The following is a 26,977-nucleotide window of genomic DNA, read 5'->3' as shown; positions in this document are numbered from 1 at the left end:
AATCCACAGCGAGCACTGATACAAAACGACACTTTAGGATCAATTCTCAGTCCTAAAGTAATCCAATCTCAATCACAAGACAAGACTTCCTATTAGTGTGCCCTAATCCATTTTAATGTTTCACATTATCATTCCAAGGGTTTTCAATCTCAAGGATTAACGCTAATCCATCTATCTCAAGTCCCCAAATGAAGCTAATTTGGGTTCTCCCCGAAAACAGGGGTCAAAACAGCGATTTCAGGCCAAACAGGGTCAAACCCCGTGTCAACCGGTCGACCGGTGACAGAGCAGTGCAACACTACCGGTCGACCGGTAGTGTGCACACCGGTCGACCGGACGGGTCGACCGGTCAGCCTGCAATCCGGTCAACCGCATAGGTCGACCAGTTTCCATGTGATCCGGTCGACCGCACTGGTCGACCGGTGGAATCAGCTGCGCGAGAGAAGCTCACGAAAATCAATTCAAAACCTGCAAATCCAGTCCCAAATCGAGATTTTTCAAAGGGAAACCACTAGATCTGGGTTCTAGGTCCTAAAACAAGTCTAAAGAACCCAAGATCTCCAATTTCTACTATAGTTTTACTCAAAAACCATAAAAATCCGGTTTGAACCAAAAATGGGTTTTGAAATCCAAAAACGTAAGATTCAAGAAAGGTTCTTTTAGTAATCTTACCTCGAATCCTTCTCTTGACGTTGAAAACTTCTTTAAATCTTTGCTTGGTTCAAGATCCGTTTGATTTGGGACAAAAATGAGAGAGAGAGAGTGAGAGTGAGAGAGTACGGGAGGGTGAGAGAGAGAGTGTGGGAGAGAGACGCACGGGGAAGGAAGAGAAAAAGAAAAGAAAAGGAAAAGGAAAAAGAAAAGAAAAGGAAAAAGGAAAGGAAAAGGGCATGTGTATTATATTTTAAAAGAACAGTCCAGAAATGCGCTCATACACACTTCTAGGTTAAAATATATTACTGAGAATAATTTAAATACCTTGGAACTATTGATACTCACACGTGTCAGAAACATTTATTAATTAAACTCAACTAATAATCCAGATTAGGCACACTGATAATCTTAATTACCTTAATTAATCTCAATTAATTCTTCAGGGTGTTACACGCACATACTTATAATTAGTTTTATTTATGTTCTTATAGTCAATATTCGTAATATTTGTACACCAAAATACTAAAAAAATATAATTTTCATTTTAGTAATTAAAATACATCTAAAAAATAAATTCGTTTTATTCAAGGAAATAAATTATATATCTATAAAGAAATTAAGAATTGAAGGTAAATTAATTTTAAACTTGCAATATTATAATAAAAATATATTACTAAAATTTAGCATAAGATATTTATTAAAGATTTTTTATTGTCATATGAACATTTAAAATCAAATATATTCTTTAATTTGATTTGAAAGAAATAAAATGAGTTGATTGGGAACTAAATTTTATTATTAGGGTCATTTTAATAAATTTAGACAATGACAGCAGAAGTTGCTGTGGAAAAGCAACTCCTGACTTGTTTCTCAAATTATGTTGTGGGGTAACAATTTTTAGAAGCTGTTGGCAAACGCAGGTTTTGCCAAACATCTTGCTATAACTAAGGGTGACAATTCAGGTTGGTGGGTCATGTTCGTGTCGTGTTGACCTCCTCAGTTGACACGAATAGGTCTGACACGAACACGACCCGTTTATTAATCGTGTCGAAATATAAAACCCAAACACGACTTGTATATTGACGGGTTGACACGACACGACATGAATAACCCGTTTATTAAACAGGTCATAAACGTATCGTGTCAACCCGTTGATTACCTGTCAACTCGTTTATAAAATAGGTGATAAATGGGTTGTGTTAACCTATTTATACACCTATTTTTGAACCTATTTATAAAATAGGTGATAAATTGGTCGTGTTAACCTATTTTTTAACATGTTTATAAAATGGGTAATAAATGGGTTGTGTATTCGTGTTACCAAATATGACACATTTAATAAACGGGTTATGGCGGGTCAATTACGGGTTGGCGGGTCAACCTGAAAATGACACGTTATTTAATTGTGTTTCATGGGTTTGGCCTGATTTTGACTTGTACCTATTTATGATAAATGCAAACTCGCTAATTTCGTACAGGTTTCGAGTCGTGTCGATACCCGGATTGCCAGTCCTAGCTATAACTTCTTAAAAAAATTAAAAACATCCTCTAAAAACAATGCTAAACAGACCCTTAAAGTGTATGGGTTTCTCAATAAATTTAGACAATGGCAGTAGAAGTTGCTGTAGAAAAGCAATCCCTAACTTGTTTCTCAAAGTATACGGTGGGGTAAAAATTTTTAGAAGCTGTTGGCAAACGCAGGTTTTGCCAAACACCTTGCTGTAACTTCTTAAAAAAATTAAAAACAGTCTGTAAAAACAATGCTAAACAGTCCCTTAAAGTGCATGGGTTTTATTTTTTCCTCCTTATTCTTGATTAACCTTTTTTTATTATATTTGATTAGAAATGATATTAATTAAGAATATGAGGTAAAATTCCATACTCTTTTTTCCTTTCGGTTTTTGGGTGTTTGATTGCACTGGGCTGCGTAGCCCGTTTATCCAGGCCCATGAGACTGTTTGGGTCTTCTACAAAATAGGTCGAAACCGTGAGGGTAAAGGAAATCTTTGCATTTCACATTTCTTTATTCTCTCATTTTCATTCAACTCTCAGAGTTCTTCTTCAAATAATTTAGCATTTCTTCTCTTTTCTGTCTCAGAAAATATTTAGTTGGTTAATGAATTTAAAAAAATATACATGTGGAAGAATTGGGCAGAGAAACAGACTCTAAGTTTACTCTATACTTAAGTATGTTTTATTCTTAGTTATATTTACACTGCTAAAATTTATAAATGTCCCCATTCATCAATACTCCTTGAATAAAGATTTAAAAAAAATCTATATTTTTATTGCTAAAAAAAATCTCTTTCTATAAATATTATGTACATAATAGATCATTTAGAAATTCGAAATTAGAAATTAGAAATTCTTCAATGTCCCATTGTCTAAACTTAAAGGTATGCAATATTTTTTATTAATACCCTCTAATCAAAAACTATATTAGTCAAAAAGTTATTAATTAAGAGTCTTAAAACAATGTATTTAAAAAGCGAGTTTGACACGTTTGGTTTATGTATTCAGAATCATGATTCATAGTCATTCTCGTTTTACGTGTATTTTGTATGAGAAAAAACACCGTAGAGAACTATGAATCATGATTCAGAATCAGAGACGAATATAGAAAACAAACGTCCCGTAAATTTCTCTAAAAACGAGTGACCTGGACTTTTCAAGGGACGAACCTTATTCAAGTGCCGTCAAGAGTCTCAAGACCATGCCAAGCCCCACAGATATGGTTTTCTTTAGAGTGTTGTTAACATCAATGCCAAAAACGTTCAAACGTTAACTCACCAACTAAAACTTGCGTTTCGTTATGCAAATGGCCAAGTCAAACCGCATAGGATAATGTGGGTGGGGCTCGAGTTTGGGACGATCGCTGGTTTGATCCCAAGAAACAAAAAAATTACGTTTCATGTTTCATAATATATTAAGTTCTCGTTCATTTCACCGATTTGAGTTTATTACAGTAAAAAACTCTCAGAAACAATCACATCTAACTTTTTTGTTACAGTAAAAACCTCTCATATAAAATCACATCTCAACTCAAATTAAAAACTGACATCAGCAAACTAAACAGACCCTAAGAGAAAATTGCACTTAGTGTATAAATTAAGATTTTTACCCTCATTTTTTATTAACACCAATTTACTAAGATAGTTATTTGACTAAAAAGATTATTAATCTAAGGTAAAGAATAAAAATCCTAATTCATGCATTTTAAAGAGTATTTATTTCCTTTTCCCTAATATTAACAGCTAAAATATAAAAAAAACAAAAAAAAAAAACAAAAAAAAAAAACTAACATCATTGCTGTTTAATGTGTAAGCAACTGTAAACTTCTCAAACCCAACCATCATTCAAAACAAAAACTAGCAAACTGTAGTCTGAAATGTACTTGTGTAATTTAACTATCAAAGAAAAAAGGGAGTTAAAAAAACATCCCAGGATAGAGTAGTTGAAGATCCAGGAAAAAAGGAAAAAAAAAAAAAAAAAAAAAAAATCTTACAATCTTCCACCTGCGTATTATTCACCACAAAAAAAATGTGTCTTCCATCTCCCCAGACTCTCATCGAATTGATTTCAAACAACCTATTCACTCAGAACCGCAGGCGAAAATGGGGGGACAGAAGGTGCATGTAATAGATGTTCCCTTCAAAGATACTAATCGAGAGAAGGACATGCGCAAAGAGGAAAATAAATAGGAACAAAAAAGTCTTCACCCGGATTGATCCTCTGAAGCTTCTGAAGAAGGCGGTGTGTGCACCAAAGAACCAACATGTTTAGACGAATCTTCCGATAGCCTTGTTTCCGAGTTCCAACTTTTGTTTTTCAATGGTTTCTGCACCACATCAAAAGATTTTGCTGGTATGGAGTGAGAAGTCTCGATTGTTGGGACTGTTGCAAAGCTTCTTTGATGACTTAGAAAAGGTGAATCAAGCATGGCAGGAAGGCTCAGACCGTAGTTATAAGGATAGGACAAGGGTGGGTGATCGAATTTGCAAGTTGGACCATATTTGCAGATGCCATACATACTGTAATACGAACATACAGCTTGCCCCTGCATATATATAGACAAGAAGAAAGTTCACCCATTATAAAATTATCATAAATGCATGACAATTACTGAGTATACATCATAAAAGAAACTTACGGGCCGTGATGGAAGTCCAAGTGGATTGCTTGCGGATTGTGCATTCCTTTCTTTTGGGTGGTGATACTTGCAATCTGTACCATATTTGCAATTCCCAGTGCTCATAAAGTACCGGCATTCTGGTTGATCGGGCCTCTCAGGGAGACTAAGACCTGAATTTGATAACAAGTGCATTTGTCCAGCGGAACCCGACTCCACGGGATTCCTAGGGTTGTAAACAAGATTGGATCCAACAATACCGGTGGAAGGCACAGGGCTCACGTTCCCCTAATTAAAAATATAAGCATCGTCACAAAACAAGAAAAGCTGACACTCCAGTCTACCTTCCAACCGAGACACTAGAAACAATGACGAAAAGGGAAAGCAAAGGAAGGAGTAGCCATGTTGGAAAGCAGAACAAGAAAGGGTTATAGCCTAAAATACCCAAATGACATCATAGATGTGATATCAAAAGCAATGGATGGGAATAACGATATGACAGATTCATTTCAGATGCTAAGTATCAAAATGTGCTACATAGAAGAAAAACAACCCTAACAGCCTCAGGACATTAGTGACAGATTCTTCAAATTTTGTTTGATTTAAAAAGTTGATACACTGACCACGTAGGTGTTCCAGCCTCCTGCGGATATAATGCCTTGAGAAGGAGAAATAACAACAGGCACATAAGGTTGTTGTTGTGGTTGTGGACCAGGTACATAGGGCACTCTTGGGAAAGACCATGCCGGAAGCCCACCTGCATAAGGTAGATTTGAAGAAGGCAGCACTGCGGATCCCGCTGATCCAAAAGCAGGAGGGGGAGCAGGAAACACGGTTCCAAGAGAAGCAGGCTGGGGATGATGAAACTTGCATGCAGCTCCGAACTTGCATGATCCAGTTCTCATGTAATAAGGACATGACTTTTCTTCCTGGGAAGAATTGATTTCAATTTGTCAGAAAGGAATGAAAAAAGGTTGATACAATTATCAATTCACCTATAATTGGCATTGAATAATGATAAAAGGGGGCGTAAATGACCTGGCGCATGGGGAAACCTAAGATGTTGAATGAAACTGGTCCAGCACCGCGCCTGTCTCTTGGGTGATGAAATTTACAAGTTGACCCATATTTGCAAGTCCCTGTCTTCAGAAAATACTGCAGGAAATTTTTTGAAAGTGAACAATAACAATGTACAAAAATTTCCATCGAGCAAAAATCGAGCAGGAAAAATAAAGTTACCACCAATGGATTGAGAATCCTAAAACAGAAGAACTTGCACCGACACAGATCAGGATAACCTTTATGTCCAGAACTACGAAACTACAAATATTTTAAATGACATAACGGAGTATCTACATACTTGGGGTAAAGCACCATAAGCTTATCACTAGACAAACAGAGGATATAAAATAGATGTACATGCTAATAGAAAGGAACAACCCTGGAAGATTTACGGCTTGACCTTGCTAAATAAATGAAAATAAATTAATAAACTTTGTAATAGGAAATGAAGCGTGTAATGCATCCTTCAGCAGAGAGAGAGGAAGAGAGCAAAATAATGAACTCAAGCGCATATTGACAAGCATTATTCTGATAAATCAAAATACGGCAAAATAATGTCAAAAGAAAAAATCAGTGCTTTCTGTTTAAAAAAATATAGCCATGATGGAATATCCACGGAAAAATAGGGGAAAACCAGAGTAGCTGACAGAACCTTATGTTTCCATCACAACAAAAGACAATAAAGGAACTATGCCAATACCTGGTAATGAAAAGTGCACAAGGAATAAGAAATTATACCATATAGCATACAACGTTTGTGAACAACTGATGTTAGAGAGGTTAAGTTTCAAATTCGTATTTCTTGGGGACTCTCATGACAACATTCGGCTGATTCTGTATTTCAGATTAGTTATATAATGTTTCTCTATATTTGATTATTCCGTCTACAATCTCTATGCCTATAATAAACTTCTACTGTAAGAAGCAAACAACTTCATCCCACCAACGAAGAGCCTCTTGAAGGTCGGGCTATTCAGTCTCATGATACTCAAGGAGCAAGGTAACGTTCCCTAAGGTTCGACTAATACATCATCCCCTCCCACCACCACTTTGCTGCTAGAAACAGACTCTGGAAGCGGCTTTTGCTAGGATGAAGGCAACTTATATGTCTTTCACATTGTATTTTCATAAGAAATGTATTGCCAATTCTGATCCCTTATTAATTGTCTTTGTTTACTTATCTTCACAGGTTGTAGGTAATTAATTAATTATACTAGCAAACCACTTTGTAAGAAGAATTTGCTTAAAAGAAAAGGAAGAGTGATAGCTCCTTAGTAGAAACCTGAAAAAATTAAAAGTCTTACCCCGCAGTCAGGTTGTCCAACTCTTTCAGGAAGATCTCCATTGAACTGAGCACCCTACATTAGTATTGACGCAACAAAACATTTTTATCCTTTTGACTTCCTTAAAGCACAAGGGACATTTAAGAACAAGTGAAATAATGCATGGACCATAATCAACAAACAGAATATTTTATGCAAGGTCTAAATATTTTGACAACATATATTTTAGTTACCTGTGAAGCATAAGCAGGGTGATTAAAACGACAATTATTTCCATATCCACACGAACCAGTCCTCAAATAAAATATGCAATCGGGTTCGCCGGGTCGATCCGGGAGCACGTTTGATTGAGCCACACCACCCCCTTCCTGATTATCATTGATTTTCAACCGCCAAATTGCATCTACAATGCATAAAGAAAACAAATTGCAAACATTTCGATCACTGTTTTCAAAACCTCAGTCCAAATAATATGGCTCGCAAAAAACTTTCAACGAAGGAAATCAGATTAAACACTATCAACCATCTTCAAGAACTACGTTACCAACAACAACTAAAGCTGAGATCTTTCTCCAATCTCCAAAATAAAAATTTACAAAAGGCCTAGAAACAAAACAACAGCCTTCACAAACCTCAAATACGCATTAGATCAACTGTAAAAGTTGTTCAAAACCGGAAACCAACATGTCACCAAGAATCGAAACGAACCCACTTTCAAACCAATTCCACAAAGATCAATAAAAAAACCATATATATTATAGAATAAAAAAGAAATATGAACACAAAAAGAAGCAAAAAATCACAAATTTCAGATAATTCAATGATTCCCAACTCAGAACACATACACACATTGCAATTTTGGCAAAAGTTACAGAATAAAATACCATGATCACCACATTCTAGAGCCACAATATCAAAAAATATTCCATAAAAAACCATAATCAGATCTCTATAATTCCCAAAAGGGTATGTAAAATTAGATGTCACCTTCAATGTTACCATCGGATTGATTTGGAACAGCATTTTTCTGAGTCTGCCGAGTATCTGGCATCGGTAGCACAAAGAAGAGAGTTTTTTTTTTTTTTTTTTTCTCTTTTGGTTTTTCAGTCTCAGCAATCAAACCCAGCAAAGTTTTCGAATCTTTCAGGCAAATCAGAGCAAAGCACCCTCAATCTCTCTCAAAAAAGAAAATTCCCCAATAAAGGGTATGATCCGAGACAATGAAACTGGAGGAGAAAATGAAAAAGTAAATGAAAAATAATATAAGAGGAAAAATTAAATAAAAATAAAAATAAAAGAAGAGTAATTAACCAGAGCGAAATAATTCTGCAGGAACAATGTGAAATCACAAACAAAAATAAAAATCACAAATAGGTATTTCTAATTCGATTTTTTTTTTTTAAAAAGAAAAATTCTTTTGATATTTCCCATTTAGAAGTTTTTTTGGGAGTAGCTTTTGAATGTGAACCCGAGAATATGTTAAAGTTTTCTTGCGCTCGTGTACGAACAATAAATTAATTGACAATATGAAATTACTATATTACCCGCCACGTGGCGCGTTTCTAAGCTTGGTTTTGTCGGGTCGTGAATTGATGAGATTTAGCTAAAGAGAGCATATTATATTTAGTTCGCCCAACAAAAGGCACGTCAAGATATTTTTCAGTGTTAATTTACTATTCTTTGCTTACATTAATTCTTTCTTTTAGTACAATTTCCTCACCAAAAAAAAAAAAAAAAGTGTTATATACAATTTCTGTTCGTTTTTGGATTTTTATCCAAAGGTACAAAACCAACATTAAAAAAAAAAAAAAAAGTGGTGTTGTTATGGTAATTGTGTAGAAAATTCTCCCCAAAAAAAAAAAAAAATTTTGCCATTACAATTTTTTTTTTTTTTTGAGGTTCATGAAATAAATAACACATCCTCACCCTTGAATTGGGATGGCGGTGGCGAACTATTCACCACTCAGATTTGCGGTTCTGATGTGGACCCAAATGAAGTTTCTTCCTGGCCCCACACGTGAAATTTACCAAATGACGAAACGGTCCCTCCAGAAGAAGAAGGTGAAGTGCCTTTTTCATGTTTGTCTTGGAGATCAATGTATAAAGTATATAATATTGTTTATACACCTTAAAGGCGTGTAATGTGTATTTTACAAATGTATCTTACAATCTTGTAAATGTTTACCTTTTTTTTTCTCTCTCTTGTTTTAAATTTTCTGCTTTAGGATATTTGGTTTGGAACTTTGGGTTATTAAAAATTTGGAGAGAGAAACGTGAAAAATCGTCGCCGTCAAAGGGGCGTGAAAGAGATTTTGGGCAAAGCCCAAGGTGGGGGTTGGTGGGCCCCTAGGGGGTGTGATGAGATTTGGACCCTTAGATTGTGATATTCCAAGGAGCTGTGTGGGTCCTACTGAACACTGGAAAACAAAAGAAAACGAGCTCTGTCTTGGATTCGCAAACGTCAAAGGGGAGAAGCAGTGGGGCCCACCTCGAGAGAGAGAGAGTGGGTTTTACTTGCCGATGTTAAGCAGATGAAATTTATTGTGCGTTTAGAACTAATTGTAAAATAATTTTATTTTTTTATATAAAAATAAAAATAAAAACGTTTTTAATTTTAAACCGAAATTATTTTTAAATATATATTTAGTAATTTTATTAAGAGTTTATTTTCAATATAAAACATTCATTAATATTTTTCTCTGTACTCGAGATAAGAGAAAATAAAAATAAAAAATAACTAAAAATTATTTTTTATTTCTCTCTCAATTTATATTAAATTAAAAAATTATTTTTATTTTTATTTTTATTGTGTCAAACGTCATTTTAAAAATATTTTTATTTTTTTCTCAACAAATGTAAAAAATAAAAAACATGATTAATTCTAAACACAACATATGTTCTTCTTCTTCACACTTAGAGCGCAAAAATGGCACTAGGCGTACTAAACGACACGTCGTTTTAGGAATTCCGTGAACTTCACACTTGTGGATATGGCATCTGAAATTTCTTTTCGAGACCAATATAATCAAATTTATGCTATAGGTAATAAGAAAAAAAAAGAAATAACAATTACATTTATTTAAAAATATAACTTGACACTACCAACATTTGATATCCATCATCAATATTTTTAGGACCCTGTAGCCTTGCCCTTTCTATAATCACTTCTAGTTTTTTTTCTCCCTTTCTAAGAAACTAGTTTTTGTAACGTATTTCACACGTATTGTCGTGTTAAAGACAGTTGAAAAGTTTATTTACTAAATAATGAAAAATTAATTTATACAATTATTTAAGAATTTTTGAATTTATTTTAAAAAGAAATTTGTGAAGATAACAATTGACAAAAAAAAAAAATTAAGTAAGAATACATTTAAAGAAAATTATTTTAACTAATCAAAAATAAAATAGGATCACATGCAAAAAAATTACTCTCATAAATATAAAGTGAGAAATAATATATTTTTAAAAAGCACACGAAAATATTAAAATGTAAAAAATAATTCAAAAAAAAGATAAAAAAGAAAAAAAAAGGAAAAAAAAGAGAGAAAAGTACAGGCGCTACCAAAAAAGAGCTTTATATTGTTAGATTATTAGTGGAGAAGAAATAATTAGCAAATTATACTTGCATAAATTATTTTTCCAAATTTTTTATCTGAAATAAAGTTTAGCATTAAAAATTGACAAGTTAGTTTTTGTATTAAACTTTTGGAATAATTTTTATAGTAATTGATATCGATAAATGAGTTGTAACGGTTTTTTTTTTTTTTTAAGAATAATATTACTGATAATCTTTAACATACATAAAAGAATTGAAAAGGCTTTTTTTTTTATGTGGCATCATAAGGGGCTTCTCCCTTTTTTTTTAACACATGACATCACATTTTTATTTTCTTTGCTTTTTTTAACATTTTGTCCATACTCAATTTTTTTTTTTTCTAAATATGACCCTTATAAATATTTTGTTCTAATTACTTTATTAAAATTAAATCTTCTCAAATGTGTCCATACCTAAACACTTTTTCTTTATAACTCTCTCAAATACTATTTTTCATATATAGCCCCATAAACAATTATTCTCTGTTATACTCCACTAAAAACATTGTTTTCATATTCAACTTAAAATTTTCATTTTTCATTTACTAAACTAAACTCGTACATGAACAATAAGTCAATAAAAAAATTTAAGAAATTTTAAATCTTTTTATTCAGAAAAATTATAACACGTCGAATATATGTGCGTAACGCGTGCTTTCACTTGATTAATCAATGCTTTCACTTGATTAGTCAACGTATGATTTGTCCACGTAGAGCGCGGATTCACTTGCCTTGAAGAATGTTCTTATTATAGTTTTCTACAAAGGTGGTGGACATATGCCTAAACATATGAATTGTTTTGCTGAAACTTAGATGATGTTTAGTACGAGAATTTGAATTATAGTTCATGGTTTATTATAGTATTTTCTCTTATAAAAAAAATATACATAAATTAAGAATAATTCTTAATTATGATTCTGAATCCGTGAACCTCGTTCACTTCGCGGATTCGAGTTTTCAATTCGAGCTGAGACTGAGAGCTTTTCATTGTAGCAGAAAAAATTAGATGTAACATTTTTTGAGAGTTTTTTATTGTAAAAATTTAAAATTAAAAACTCGAATCAGTGAAATGAACGAGAATATCCACTTATTTTTTAAAAAAAAAAAAAAAAAAAAGGTGGAGCTGAAGGTCCCGGCTCAGAGACTCGGGCATTTTGTTGATTCTTGAGCAGGTAAAAAAATTACCATTTATTGAAGTCAGTAAAATTTCAGGAAATGGAAATGAAAGGGACAACTAATTTTTAATCTAAAGGGTATAGTTGTCCAATAAGGTTAATTTTGGCCCAAGAAATTTCTTTGTACGTTTCATTGAGTGGGTCCCAGAAGAAAAGTGATAATTGGAAGTGTGAGCCAATGGCCAGACTTTCACTTTCATATTAATATCTTGGAATTTCAAAAACGTTTTTCTTTTCTTATTTTAATATTATTGGGTGGGTAAAATGAAAAAAATTTGGAGCACCTCAGACAACCGAAAGCATGCGGTTTGGCCGATTACTACAGCCCACGTGTCACGAAAGACAAGTTTTGAAGTTATTTCTCGCAATGTAATCACAACATGTCAACAGCAAATGAATTTTACAGCTTTTTTTTTTATTTAAAAAAAGCAATATATTATGCTAATAATCCGTGAATTGAAAAATTTTACCATTAAAAAGTTGATTACTTCTTGTTTATACCATAAAAATGGTATTATTTTTCTTTAAAATAGAAAAAAAGAATAATTTTGAACAGTTGATTGTTTAATTATCCTAATGCGTCTTCTGCCCTGCACTAAATTCACGTTTCTAACATAAGATGAAGGACAACAACCGTTTTTTGTTTACTAACCTAGCTAGCTAGCAAAGAAAATAGCTAAAAATAATAATAATAATAATAAATAATAATAAAAAAACTATTTTGCATGGTTCAGGTAGACAAAATTTCATCTTATTTCTTACAAGGCTGTGTATCTCAAAAAAAAAAAAAAAAAAAAAAAGTTCGCATAAAAAAAAGGTAACAATACAAGGACAGAGCTATGATTTTATTTCAGTGGGGCACTCACAAGAAATTTTTTTTTTATTTCTCACCATTTTTATTTTTTTTCGTTATATTACTAACAATTTTCTTTATGACAAATTATAAATATACAAATCAAAACTAATCCCCAAGATTGTATAAATTCAAAATTAAACAAAGCTTTTTATAAAAGCGTGGAAGGAAAAAGTGGATAATAAAAAGGAGACGTGGTCCCGTTCATTTCGCCGATTCGAGTTTAGAATTCGAGTTTTGCTACAGTAAAAAGCTCTCACACAAAATTACATCTCAACTTGAATTACAAACTCGAATCAGCGAAGTAAACGGGCCTAAAAGATTATTCAACTGAAAGAATAGTGGATATCTAGGGGATTGAGTAAGAAAACAAATTAAATAACTTAAAATAGTGGGATAAGTTCAAAAAAATAAACAGGTTCACTTTTTATAAAGAAATATATTTTAATGGAGGTACATTTGTAAAATTATATAAAATCATAGATACAAATTATATAAATAAAAAAGTGAGTGAGGGCACATACTCGACGTTTTCTCCGTTGGTAATTTTTATAGTAAATAAGCTATAAAATAAACAGGGTCACTTTTTATAAAAAAATTATATAAAATTATATCTAAGATAATAATTATAAAATCATATAAAATCATAGATTTTACATAAAAAGTTCAAATTATATAAAATCATATATACTTACCTTCTTTTGTCCTTTCATTTAATTCCCAACGTTTTCTCCGTTGGAACTTTGTAAAGTCTTCAGAAATAAGATAAGCAGCCACTATATCTATATTTTAGTAGGAATCATCGATAAGCTATTTTTTTTTTTCTAGTCAATAAGCTAGTTAACCTCTAGCATATATCTATAATGGTAGACACGCGAGTAGAGTTTTAAGTCCTGTTTATTTTATCAATTCGAGTTTTAAATTTTAATTTTATTTTAATTAAAAACTCTCAGAAAAAATTACATCTAATCTCTCACATAAAATTACATCTCAACTCGAATTGAAAACTCGAATCAGGAAACTCAACGAAATAAGATTAATCTCTAACACTATGAATGGTTTAATATTCAGATAAACAAAAATCTGGGTAATTCCTTATCATTTACGATGAAGTGAAATTACAGCAATTCGTACTAGGACCGTTCGGGATAGTTATTTTTCTTTCGAGATAAGTCCAAGTCTGGACTTTTTAATTGTTAATTGTTGTTTGAATAGTGCACTAAAAAGAGGCTTTTGATTTAACAAGAGTTTTTGAACCTTTTTTATTAAATAAACCACAAGTTCTTATTATAAAAAAGTGTATATAGTAGAGGATATAGATGAAATTTTTAATTTGTTATTCATAATTAAAAAATTAAGGCATCGTTCAGTTTGTGAGAACTTTTAACTATAACAAAACTGAAATTAAAAACTCGAATCGGTGAAATGAATTTCACCAGACTTAAAAATATAGTCTTTTTTTTATATAAGCACCAAAAAGGTTATTTATTTTAAAATAAAATAAACGCAATCAGTGTTTCTACTCAAACACCTTCAAAAGCAGGTTTTGAATTAAATAAAGCAAAAAAAAAAAAATTATTCCAAATGGGAACTTATTAATATGTTCTTGTTCTTCCCCATTCGCATGCAGAAGCTCCTTACATGAAAGGTTTTTTCGTTTTGGATATAAAGGGAAGTTATGATTGACACAATTATAGAGAATATACAATAAAGCATGCTCAAATAACTTTTGAGGTTATAGCAGGCAAGGTTACATTGAAGCAACATCTTTTGAAGAGTTTAAGAATAAGCTGTCTTGTCAATATTAATTTTACAACTCAAAAGATAGAACTCTAAAGTGGCAGAAATCATTATGGAAAAGACTGAAGATAGAACTTAAAATGATTTGTAATTTTTTATAGTATTTTTTTCGCATAAAGTATATATAAATTGAGAATAATTTTAAATTATGATTCTGAATTCGTGAACTAAATATTTACTAAATTTTGATGTTGTACTGGTAATTAAGAAACAGGACTGCAAGTGTGTGATGAATTGGGATGATTGTCAAAAGATTGGAAAAGAATAGGATTTAAAGTATATCATGCAATAGATGTAAATTCGATATGGTACTAAAGTAAAGGCAAGAAGAACAAACACTTTGGTGAATTAGAAATGAAGGACGAATGAATACAATTTGCTGTTTTTCTTACAATTTGCAGTTTTTCTTTGTCATTTTCTTTTAGGGGCGTGAATGAACAATTGCCTAGAGTTTTTCTTGGATCATTTTTATTTCTTTTAATAATTACGGGCATGCCTTGCTACCAATAGTTGTGATTTTAATGGTTTGGGCATAATATCTCCAACAGTTACCAAGTCATTTCTAGAAGGGGAAAAAAAAGTTACAAGTAATGATATGCTTTGGGGTCGTGAATCTCAGCATTTATTATGTTGGAATATAGAGAGCACCGAAAATACATGCTCACATTTTTGTCTCGCGCCAGATTTCTAGCTACAACCTCATTTCTCTTGACATAACGCTGTTGAGGATCGTATATGGTATAATTATCCGTATATACAAGGGACTATAGCAGCGTCCTTGTTCCCATATTCGTTCATACCTTAGGCTCAAGGCCCGGCAAAAAGAGTGGTGTCATGGTGCACGTCGAGTGTTATCGTGAATGCGGGCATTTGCCTAGAGCCTAGGGTAGCACCGCTTTGAGTGTAGATGGTAGTAATGCGTCCCCCTCGAGCATAAAGATACGCCACCTCAAGCGTCAGATAGTGCGTGTCTATCTCGAATTCAAGGCGGCGTCACACTGAGTATTCGCTAACACATATATTATTCTTGAGTGTTAGATGGTGCGTGGTGTGCCGTCACTGATTAAAAAAAAATAAGTTGACCCAACAGAATGTAAAAAAAATAACTTTTAAAAAAAGTGCAACATTCATTTGGAATAAATAAATATCTTGTAGTTGTGCCCTTCAAATGGTATTCTTGCATAAAATTATTTATGTAGTCTTGAATTAAACATTTAGTGCTCAATCTTAAGTGATGGAATTTGGGCACTAGCCACTTGAGTTGATCCCACAAAGAGTTTTAGCACGAGTCTAGAGATGCGCTGCCAAAGTTGAAAAAACAATCTTTTATAATTTAGATGCTATATAATCTAAACTGTCAATTTTTTTAGGATTCTACAAGCCATGTCTCTAGACTAGACTTATTACATGTAGGGCCTTCGAATATTGTGGAATAGCAGTGATTTATAAGTCACGATAAATGTCTCATTCATTTTACCGATTCGAGTTTTATTATAGTAAAAAGCTCTTAAAAACAGTCACGTTTAACTTTTTTATTACAGTAAAAAACTGTCACATAAAGTCACATTTCAACTCAAATTAAAAATTTAAATCAGAGAACTAAACAGGCCTAAAATGAGTTTTGCATGTAACTTCAGAGAGGGTAAAGATGGTCATCTTCTTCCAAATGGAAATAGAACCATAGAGCACATGCTTTGTAATCTAATTATTCGGCGCATTGTATTTACTTTTTCTATGGGATGAAACCACCATCACACAGATATTGGTGTCATTTGCTTTTCAAAAAATAAAAATAAAAAAATAAAACCTCTTTGCAAAATGAGGGGATACCCATTAAGGATTGGAAGTCTTTGGAGAGTATCTTGGATGTTGAAAGCTATTTGACACAAAAAGGCTAAAGAGAAATATGCCTTATTCAAAGAAGAGCATATACAGTTTGCAATTGCAAACGTAAATAGCTTTTTTATTAATCTACTTTGTATGTGAGTCATATTTGATTGTATTATTTATAGTGTGTATGCAAACATAATATACATATACTGCATATGTGAGAGATTTCCATTTATCGAAAACAAAAAGAAAGATAAAAAGACAAATTACATATATATATATATATTTACGTATTTGAAAAATAAATAGTTAATTTTCAAAACGATTGAAGTAGATAATATTTACGAGTAAAATTAATTTACCCATTGTAAATAATTATTTGCATGACTATTTTACCAATAAATAAAATTATTTACTATTGCTTCGATTGTCTTAAAAATGTACTACTTACTTAAAAGAAAAACTTTTCAAAAAAAAAAAAATGCGTGTTACTACATTGCTTAAAAAATAGTATTTTTGGGAGATTGCTAGAAAAGTATGTGTACTTAATAGAATTAAATGAAAATCTTATTGTTAAAAGAATTTGGTACTGACCTAATAAAGATCCAACAGCTAAATCATGTTTCAGGTATTTATGCATATCCCACAAGAATTCTTGGTATATATATATATATATATATATATATACATTTTTGGTGTGTATATAGAGGATGTAATACAGTAAAGTGGGTAGTTGAGGCAGTTGGTCAAGAGAGTTAAAAGGCAACATGAACATCAATAATGGGAAACCAGAGGTCAAGTTAAAGCAGTAATGGCTAGCAGAGGCAAATACTAGCATGAAGTTAAACGTCACCTTCATACTTTGTTATTTGGTATTAGTTAAAAAGATTAGAGAAGGAATCTTATTCTGAATTTCACAATATTGGAGGGGACAAGTTAACATGCAATCAAAAGTTTTTGTCGTGAAACTTCTTTTTATTGTCCAATTATGAGCTGCCACGTTACCCCCCATTAATCTTTTAAAAGATAAGCAAGTCAATTTTGGATGTTGAAGTAGTTCTTCTAACCACACCTTACCACACAGAAAACCAGAAACACAAAAAGAAAAATAATTTAAGGTTTCGTTCATTTTATCGATTTGAGTTTAGAATTTGAAATTTATTACAGTAAAAAAAGCTCTCAGAAATAGTTACATTTAACTTTTTTATTACAGTAAAAAACTCTCATATAAAATTACATTTAAACTCGAATTAAAAACTCGAATCAGCGAACTAAACGGGCCCAAACTATTTCATGTTTTGACGAATGTGTTGTTAGAATTTAACATGATGTGGTGCATAACATGAAGGTAATATTCAGTGGATGTTTGGTTCATAGATTCAGAATTATTTTTTATTTACGTGTATTTTTTGTGTGAAAAAATATTGTAGCAAATCATGAACCATGATTCAAATTATGGCACGAATACACTAATTAAACGCACTTTGAGGCCTCGTTCACTTCACGGATTCGAGTTTTCAATTCGAGCTAAGATGTGACATTTTTTGAGAGTTTTTCACTGTATCAGAAAAAATTAAATGTGATATTTTATAAGAACTTTTTATTGTGAAAACTTAAAACTAAAAACTTAAATCGGTAAAATAAACGAGGACTGACTAACGCGGATCACAAAAGTATACCATGTATGCCAAAACTGCGGAAACATTTGTCTCTCGATCTACATAGCAACGATGTTATTTTTGTGGAAAATTTGCTGTGGGTATATCTGTGAATTGGGCGGCGCAAAGTTTTCAAAAGCTACTCTTAATCTTGATAAACCTACAACCAATCCTAGGAGCCTCCCTAGGAAGAGGATCAAAATTGTCGCCCGTGCTCAAGTATTGTTTATTACCGGAGCATATTTCTCAACTGTATCAGAGGCAAAAATGTCAACTTCTTTAACCCCTTGCGGTTAGAGATGTCAAATGATTCGTGCCGACTTTAAATTAGACGGGTACAATCGTGCTATTTTATTATACTTTGTACGACACGTTATTTGCTCGTGTCTTATAGTGCCAATCCACATGTCTTTATGTATTAGTTTGGCCTATGTTTTTATGGATTGTGTTGTGCTAGTCTACGTGTTTAATTTTGTTAGTTTATTTTAAACTCGTACTGATCCATTTAATTAATTATCAAATTTTGATATTAACTTTTGCTATTATGAATTTTTTTCCCGTCAAGTTTGAAGGGACTACATTGAATTTCTATGAGAATGATTTAAATACACCTAAGAAGAAATAGTATAATAATTGGTTAAAACCAAATATTATTCAAACTTCTGAAAGTAATACATCTCATTCCTTATCTGTGTCATTTGACTCTTTTAAGTATGCAAAATCTACTTCTCATACAGTATGGCACATGTTTTTGCGATCATTTTTTCTACTTTTTGGCATTTATATATAATTTTATTTTAAATTTCTTCTATTCTTTTATAGTAATTAGCAAGAAAGAAAGTCTAATGCATAAGTAACACAATCTTCACGTATTTAATATTATACGTTCTTCGCGAATTAAAGAAAAAATGGAACAAAAAGTATATAATTTAGTGTCAAAGTATATAATTTAGTAAATGTAAGTACTAGTAATTAAGGTGCAAAATGTTTTTTAATGAATTAAAATACTTTATTATTAAATTTATAACGGGCTCGATTGTACGGTAAACGTATTCTATTGTTCGGTAGATTCGAGTATTAAAACTCTCTATTGTACAATAGAGATCGTATATTGGACAGTAGAATTGAGTAGTAAAACTCTCTACTGTAGAGATTATATAATCTACTGACCAATCGGTAGAGTATCTTGACTGGTCAATAAAATTGAGTTTAATGGGTATCTATTGCTTGATAGAGCATCACTACCATGTAGTAGAGTTTGTCATTCAAGTTTATTATTCTCATTAAGCCATTGGTATGAGCCTTTTTCTTTCTTCTACTTTCTACCGTAACAAAACGTGATTGCTATCTGAGTCATTTCTTAAAAAAAAAAATTAAAAATGTTTTACATAGTGAGAGAGACAATTGATATAAGATAATGTAACAAATTTAAAAATGAGCTTAAACCATTTAAAAGAAAATTCAATTAATAGAAATTACAGCACATTTACCATTGATAACCTGTGATTCACATTGGCAACAAAATTGTCAAACCTTTACTTATAAGCATAAGCTCTCAAAGCATGCCTAAATAAATAAAGATTTACCATCAAAATTTCAAAATCTTTAAAAACTTTTTAGCGTTTTATTCTATACAATTCAATTTGCTTTGAATATGAATAATCTAACAAGAAATAAACCCCAAAGATCAAAAATAAAAATAAACATCCAAAGTTATATTTTATAATTCACAGTGAAACTCTACTTTCATTTGAGCTCTCTCGTTGTTTTCAGTAAAAGCACTACTGCTCAACCAATAGTGTACCTCTACTACGTGGTCGAGATTTCTATTGAATACAATAGAGATCACTGGATCATCTTCAACCTCCGGTTTTGAATCTTAAAAATTGCTAATTCAATCTAAAAATAAAGAAAATTGTCTAATTATTCGAGGCGTAATTATGGGAATGAAAAAACACAAAAAACCCATGTTTTAAATAAGAATTTAAAGCAAGAAGATAAGTTAAATTAGATATTGACATAACTTAAAATTTCTAACTTGAAGAATTTGATTTTGGGTGTAGAGCCTCCTTAAAATCAGTAAAATAGAGAAATTTTCACAACTTTAGGCTGCTTAATTGATCAAAACCTGATAGTAATATCTCTAAATTAATAGGTGAAAATAGAAGAGAACCACCACCATATGACCAACTTGAACGTGAACATGAATGAGAGACTTCCCCCTGTTTCTCTTTTTTGCGTTTTTCTTTTCTGTTTTTGCTCTCTTTTAAGCCTCGTTCGTTTCGCTGATTCGAGTTTAGAATTCGAGTTTTGCTACAGTAAAAAGCTCTCACAAACAATCACATCTAACTTTTTTGCTACAGTAAAAAGCTCTCACATACAATCACATCTCAACTCAAATTCTAAACTCGAATCATCGAAACGAACGAGGCCTAAAATGGGTATTTTTGAACAATCAGAAAATTTCATTAAAATCAAGGGTATGTACCAAAAGTTGAAAACTTTAGAGGCACAAAACTAAACATTATTTAAAGGTAAAAACCAAAATCACCCCTCAGAGAGCAGAGCTCTGGGGGTAAAGAAAGTTTATTTTTGGTATTTTCGAATTAAAAAAGTTAGTAACAGATGAGAATTGCTAATATACGTTCAATTATACGATTTAAGTTGGTCGTCCATTTCTTTTTCAACCACATTGGAGGTTATGATTGGGTTCATGAGTTCACTAACGTAGTGCACCGGGCAGCAAATTTTTCTCAGCCTGGAATACGTGGAGCTCGTAGGGGTATTTTCGTCATTTGAATGTCAGTAGCTAGAAGGGGTACGGTTTCATGCATGGGGAACGAGCCTCCTGCACCTGCGGGTTCAGAGTAAGTAGGTACACCAAAAGTTCCTTAGAGGTGAATTTTTTTTTTTAAAAAAAAAAAAAAAGAATTTCTCTTGTATTCTTTCTTTTTAAAAATACTAATATTCTAAAAAAAAAAAAAACACCAGAGAAAATCTCAAAAGAAAAAAATTTTTAGACACTTCAATTTTCTAATACCATGAGGTCTATAAAACTTCAGTGTACCTCATGATCACCCAAGATGAAGAGCTCGTTCACTTCACTAATTTCAATTTATGATTCGAGTTAAAAAATTAGATTCGCGTTTCAAAAAATTTGAGTACAATTTGAAATTAGAGTTTAGTGTTTAGGTGTTGACTAATTTAACTTTTGAAACTTGAGTTTTGTGTTTACTTGCACAAATGCCAAACTCTAATTAATTTTAACATTGGCATGCATTTGTATTATCTAAAAACATGAACATTCGCCAGTATTAGTACAAAATCAATTGTTCTTCTTAAGTATATATATAAATATATATATATATATGTAACAATCTGGTGGCGGTCATTATAAAGGCAACCAAGTAATACATAAATATAAATAATAATCTATGAATGCCGGTTGTTTTTAGATGCAGTCCACATAGTATTAGCTATTTCGCCCCTCAATATATGCATTTGTCGTCGGTGCGGACGGTTTTGATGTTGTTGGGTTGCCCGATCGGGATTGTGATTCTGATTCACATCTTGATCCGCGTTGAGTGGATCAATTTCTACTACCGGAACGACGTCTCTCATGCACTGGGTGAGTAGATCATCGTTGTGGTTATACATATGTATGAAATTGTGTAGCACATGTAGTTATTAATGCACTTAAGTATACGGAACATGGCTTTCCATACGCCGAATGTGCGCTCGATACAATTCCTTAGTGAATAATGGGTGTAGTTGAACAACTCACGCTTATTTTAGGGCCGACCACGCCTTGCCCTATACTCTTGAAGGTGGTAAGTGCTCCCCTGATAGGGCGCCAAGAAACAATCATTGTTTGCATACCCAGAGTCAACGAGATAATATTTACCTGTGGTGTGAGTTAGAAGGCAATTCGTGAATATATTAGTTCCACATGTAACTACAAACGTGCCAAAATGAACAGCCCTGTAAAAACGAAGCATAATAATATACCTTGTGGTGGATATGGCAACATTTTGTCAGACGTCTTCATTACGGATGCAAGTACACGAGCATCATGGGCAAATCCCTCCCATCCAACTAAAATGTAGGTGAACTTCATGTCGAACGAGCATACCCCTAACACATTTTGCGAGTAGAACCCTTTTCTATTTCTCCACGCTTCGGGACTTAAAGCTGGTGGAACGCATGGTACATGAGTCCCATCAAGAGTGCCTACACAATTCTACATAGTTGACAACATATATAAGCAATAAATATCTTTATGTCTTATGGTCGCGAGTTTTTGAAATAAAATAGTAAGTCGAAACACTATACCTGAAACCATAGCAAGTACTTGTTTCCATGAGCGGCTACGACATGATCGATTAAGTTGAAGTTTGGTGGTTTAATGAAGTCCCAACGGAGCTTACACAAGGCAATCAAAACGGCATTGAAATACTTAGAAATTGTGGTACCTAAATGCTGTCATTGATCTTGCGACTCCCTGTTGTTTGAGCTATGACAGACAATGTAGAGGAAAATAAAAAGTTACTCGTCGACATTCATATTCCTAGTTGGTCTTAAGTACCCTTGTAGCTCAAGCAAGGAACTTAGCCGCTTGTAACAGTCACTGCCCATCCTAATTTTTGACCTAATCACATCCTCATGTCCATCAAGTAAGTAATTGACGCACATTGAACCTGTTAGGGCCGACGTGTGCTTTGGTCGAGGTAGAGGCATTTCCATATATGTGAAGTAATACCACAAGACAACTGCAACTACTGCAATCTCTAACTCATCGTCGGAGTCATCGATGTCATCATTTGCGGCAACCATATATGATGGCCCTGGATTCCACATGACTTCCTGCAACGAATGCATAAGTACACAGAAAGCATATGTATGTAGTTCAATGCGTTAAACATGTTATGGAAGAAATAAGCTCATCGTACTAAAAATCAATATCGCAATAGAAGTACAACTCAATAGCCATGATCACCACACTGCAATCTCAATGTGACCACGGCTATAATAAGAAAAAATAACTACCATCGCTGCCATTAGTCCGTAGCAACATAAAAGTGGATATTGTTCAATAGTAAGAAGACATAAATGAGAATACAACCGCCAACTCAAGGCTGGTCGGGACTTCCATCACTTTTTCTAAGAAGTGTTTTCTTTTAGACAACCTCAGTAGCAATTAATATCATTATATAGTAATTATGTACAAAAAAATTAAAATTAGGTTAGAAATGTATTCATATTATAAACATTTACCTTGGCAAAATCTTCCCAATATTCATCGGTGCACGTCACAGCCCCGGTCACTGGGTCCCAGCCCAGTCATGTGTTAATGCGTAGCATCACCTCATGATCAAACTTAACTTTCAAACGGACTTTCATCTGTTGCACTTTCGCAGGGGTCACTTGATCCTTAAAAAAGTCTTGAAGTTCTTTCGCCCAATCCTCCTAGGTTTTAGAATCAGGCTTTCGCCCGTTAGAAGTACGATTGTAGGCAACGAGTCGCATAAGCAACTCCTCTTTTTGCCTTTCTATCCAGTGAGGAGTGGACTCATCGTCGGGTCTCCCTCTTGGCATCTAATATAACACGACACACTACAACGAGTAATGTTTCCATACTTCCAAAAAAATGCCACCAAAGGGTGGAGACACCTTTAGATAGAAAGCGATTCGACGGGTTTCAATAATGGCATGGACGAGGCAAGGGAAAGATCAAGGAGTGCTCAAACTAAGGTACTCGGATTTTGTTTGTGTAGTCACTACCCTTTGTCCGCATTCTAAATGATATGTTTCCTTTTAATAGTAGTTCTTGTTATTGTGAATCCATAGAGCTATCCAAAATTTTATTTAATCCCAGACTAAACACTTTCTTCCTCACATCCCTCAAAGACTCAGTGAAAATAGTGGTTCTAGTCAGTAGTCACTAATCAACCAAAATTGGAGATCCAAGAAATTTAAGGTACAGAATGGGGTAACTGGTTCCTTAAATGTAACAGAAAATATAAATTTAAGGGGGCTGGTACTCATGTCAACTTTTTGTGAAGTCATGCCACATCCTAAATCACCTGTTTTCGAGTAATAGTGGCACTGGTTGCTAATCAACCAAAATTGGTGCTTTAAGAAACTTAGTATGCAGAATGGGGTAATTGGTCCGTAATGTAACAAAAAATGAGTTTTGTGCTATCATCATGGATGTTGATGCTACTGCAGCATTGCACAAGGGGATCGTGGCAACAGATGATAGCTTCAAATTTACTTGGTTCAAGGTTAATGAACATGCATGATGATTATAATTTACACATCTTTTGTTATGTTTATTTCATACGACGATTGGGCACATTGGTCAGAAATGAAAAATGACATCCAAAAAAGGGGACGCCACTCAAAACGACAATCATCACCAGTTGCAAGAAGAAACATCAACAGGCATGTCCATAAGCAATGGAAGCTTAATAATCAGTATGGGAAAGGGCTTACCGTGTTTGATTCGGTAGAGGATAACGGTTGATTTGCTTCGACAACGGCCACACGCGACTGTGATAGACGTCGTTGTGGATAGAGATACCAGCATCGATAACAGAAACCTCTATTCCAAGGAGCACGTCTCGGAGGTCGGAGACGGTGTTTGGCTCTACATCGACTCAAGATCACAGCCAATGGAAGACGCCGGTCCACTCGCGTGGGATCGATTTCTCCCGTGTTGAATTTCTGAGGGAAACGACCGACAACAGAATCACGATTCGTAAAATTCGCGATCTGAGATGGGTTTGAACGGGATACAGCTGCCTGCCCACGACTTTGTTCACTGGGGGTGGGTTATTGACCGTCGGTAATGGAAGAATATGGACGGCTGACAGGAACCCAAGAACGATCATCCGTTGATTTGAGGGGAAACTCAAGGCTTTTTGCAGAGCGGAAGCTTTCTCGTGAGAGAGGAAGCAGACCAATGGGAAGGAAAAAAGACCAACGGGAAGAAAAGGGGATGCAGCTGCCTGCCCACGATTTTGTTCACCGGGGATGGGTATTTGACCGAAGAATATAGATTTTGTTCACCAAGAACAACCCAAGAACGATTGTCGGTTGATTTGAGGGGAAGGCTTTTTACAGAGGGGAAGGCTTTTCGCAGAGCGGAAGCTTTCTCGTGAGAAAGGAAGCAGACCAACGAGAAGAAAAGAATACCAACGGGAAGAAAAATGTCAGAAAAAAGAATCCACACTGTAGATATTAACTCAAGTAGTTGGAGTTAGAGGAAGGGGTGATATTCACCTACTCGAATTATTACTCGAATTTCAAATTCGAGTTTTGGTTTCCGAACGCCTATTTCAGCCCAAAATTTAACTCGAGTTAGGCTTACTCAAGTTTAGTCCATGAAGTGAACGTACCCGAAGATGTCGATGACTGACGCGGTTGTTGAGGTTTTAGTTTACAGATAACGTCAATAAAAATATCAATGTCGACGAATATTTAGAGAAAATTAAGTATCTTGAGCAAGTATGAATTTTTTTCTTTTGAAACTATATAAAATGCTAAAACAGTCAATATTACTTCATTTGAGCTAATTAAGGTGTTGTTTGGTGTAAGGGTTCTGAATCCGAAATCATGATTCTGGTTCAGATTCAGTCTTTGTTTACAAAAAGTAAAAAGCGGTTCTGATTTGACTCACACAGAATCAGTGTTTGGTTATGATGGTTCTGATTCAAGGTTTGAACCATGATGTGATGTTTTAAACCATGAATCACTCATGATTCTAAAACCACCTCCCTTGATTTTGGGCCGTTTAAACCCATTATTCTGATTTCAGAACCATGATTTGGACCCAAAATCATGAATTATAGTTCTGGTTTTAAAATCAAAACTAGAATGACTCTGATTTAAACCTTCATATCAAACGAACCCTAAGTAACCACATGTATTTGAACCGAACCGAGCAAAATTGACTTCAAAAACACATTAAGCAGATAAAGGTCCACTAAAAGGTGAGGAGTTAACATTAGTTCCTTTCCCATGTGAGACTTTTGAACATGTGTTGTTTCAGTTTTGAAACGTCTAGAATATAATAAAATATTTCTGTATATCGAGTTTGACACAATAATAGAGATGGCGTATTAGTAAAGTGTGTTGTGACTTACCCATCGAACAAGGGTTCAAGTCCTTACTGCAGTGTTCGGTTCGGTTATAACCAAACGAACCAAAGTTAAAACCAAAAGCGAACTGTTTCTATATTTACGACTCATATATTTTCTTTAGCGAAAACGAGACGTATATGTATAGATTTTTATCTTTTATTATTGATTAATATCATTTTTAGTCAAATAACTACTATACTAATCAAAAGAGTATTAATAAAAAATAAATGGTAAAATTTCAAACTCATACACTCTAAGGGTAATTGAGAAATTTTTTCTTTTCGTTGTATTTAAAAATTCTAATATAGTTTAAAGAATTAAAAAAAAAAGGTTATCTGTGATTTTGATATGAAAATGTCCTTCATACCTTTTTTCATTTTTTAATTTGTCTAGACTTATGGGAAAAAAAAAACCAAAAACATCATTTGTTGATATTTGGACACAAGGTTAATATTATTATTATTTACTTATATAATGAGAGTTCTAGTGAATAAACAAACGATGTCTAGCCAAAAGCATTTTTATTTCTATATAATTCATGTATAATATAAAATGGTGGATGTAAGAATCCATCGTGTCCTTCAAATCGCACGTTACCTTCTACCACATCGTTGCCTTCTACCACATCATTTTAAATGGAGTTTTACCATTCAATCTTTTGTTTCCCTAATTTTGGACCATTTCAATAAAAATGATGAAAAATGTCATTTTATATCTCAAAAAACCAAAACAGTTCCAAATACCAAGATGATTTAAAAAAATAAATTTATTATTTTGATATTATAAGAAACACAA

The 26,977-nt window shown here is 33.3% G+C and overlaps 1 protein-coding gene across 1 annotated transcript; it reads right to left on the bottom strand.

Moving 5' to 3' along the window:
• Positions 1 to 4,033: 4,033 nt before the first annotated feature.
• On the bottom strand, positions 4,034 to 8,509 carry LOC21393142 (zinc finger CCCH domain-containing protein 3). The gene is made up of 8 exons (XM_010111918.2): positions 8,440 to 8,509; positions 8,116 to 8,354; positions 7,362 to 7,531; positions 7,150 to 7,203; positions 5,822 to 5,938; positions 5,407 to 5,712; positions 4,805 to 5,071; positions 4,034 to 4,711 (listed from the first exon to the last, which is right to left on the bottom strand). The coding sequence occupies exons 2-8, from the start codon at positions 8,177 to 8,179 to the stop codon at positions 4,370 to 4,372; spliced, it is 1,320 nt and encodes a 439-aa protein (XP_010110220.1). The 5' UTR covers positions 8,180 to 8,354; positions 8,440 to 8,509; the 3' UTR covers positions 4,034 to 4,369.
• Positions 8,510 to 26,977: the final 18,468 nt, after the last annotated feature.

The sequence above is a fragment of the Morus notabilis genome, unplaced genomic scaffold (genome assembly GCF_000414095.1).
Source record: "Morus notabilis unplaced genomic scaffold, ASM41409v2 Scaffold832, whole genome shotgun sequence".
Classification (NCBI taxonomy): domain Eukaryota; kingdom Viridiplantae; phylum Streptophyta; class Magnoliopsida; order Rosales; family Moraceae; genus Morus; species Morus notabilis.
Note: the sequence above shows the minus strand (reverse complement) of the source record. Positions and strands in the feature narration are given on the sequence as shown.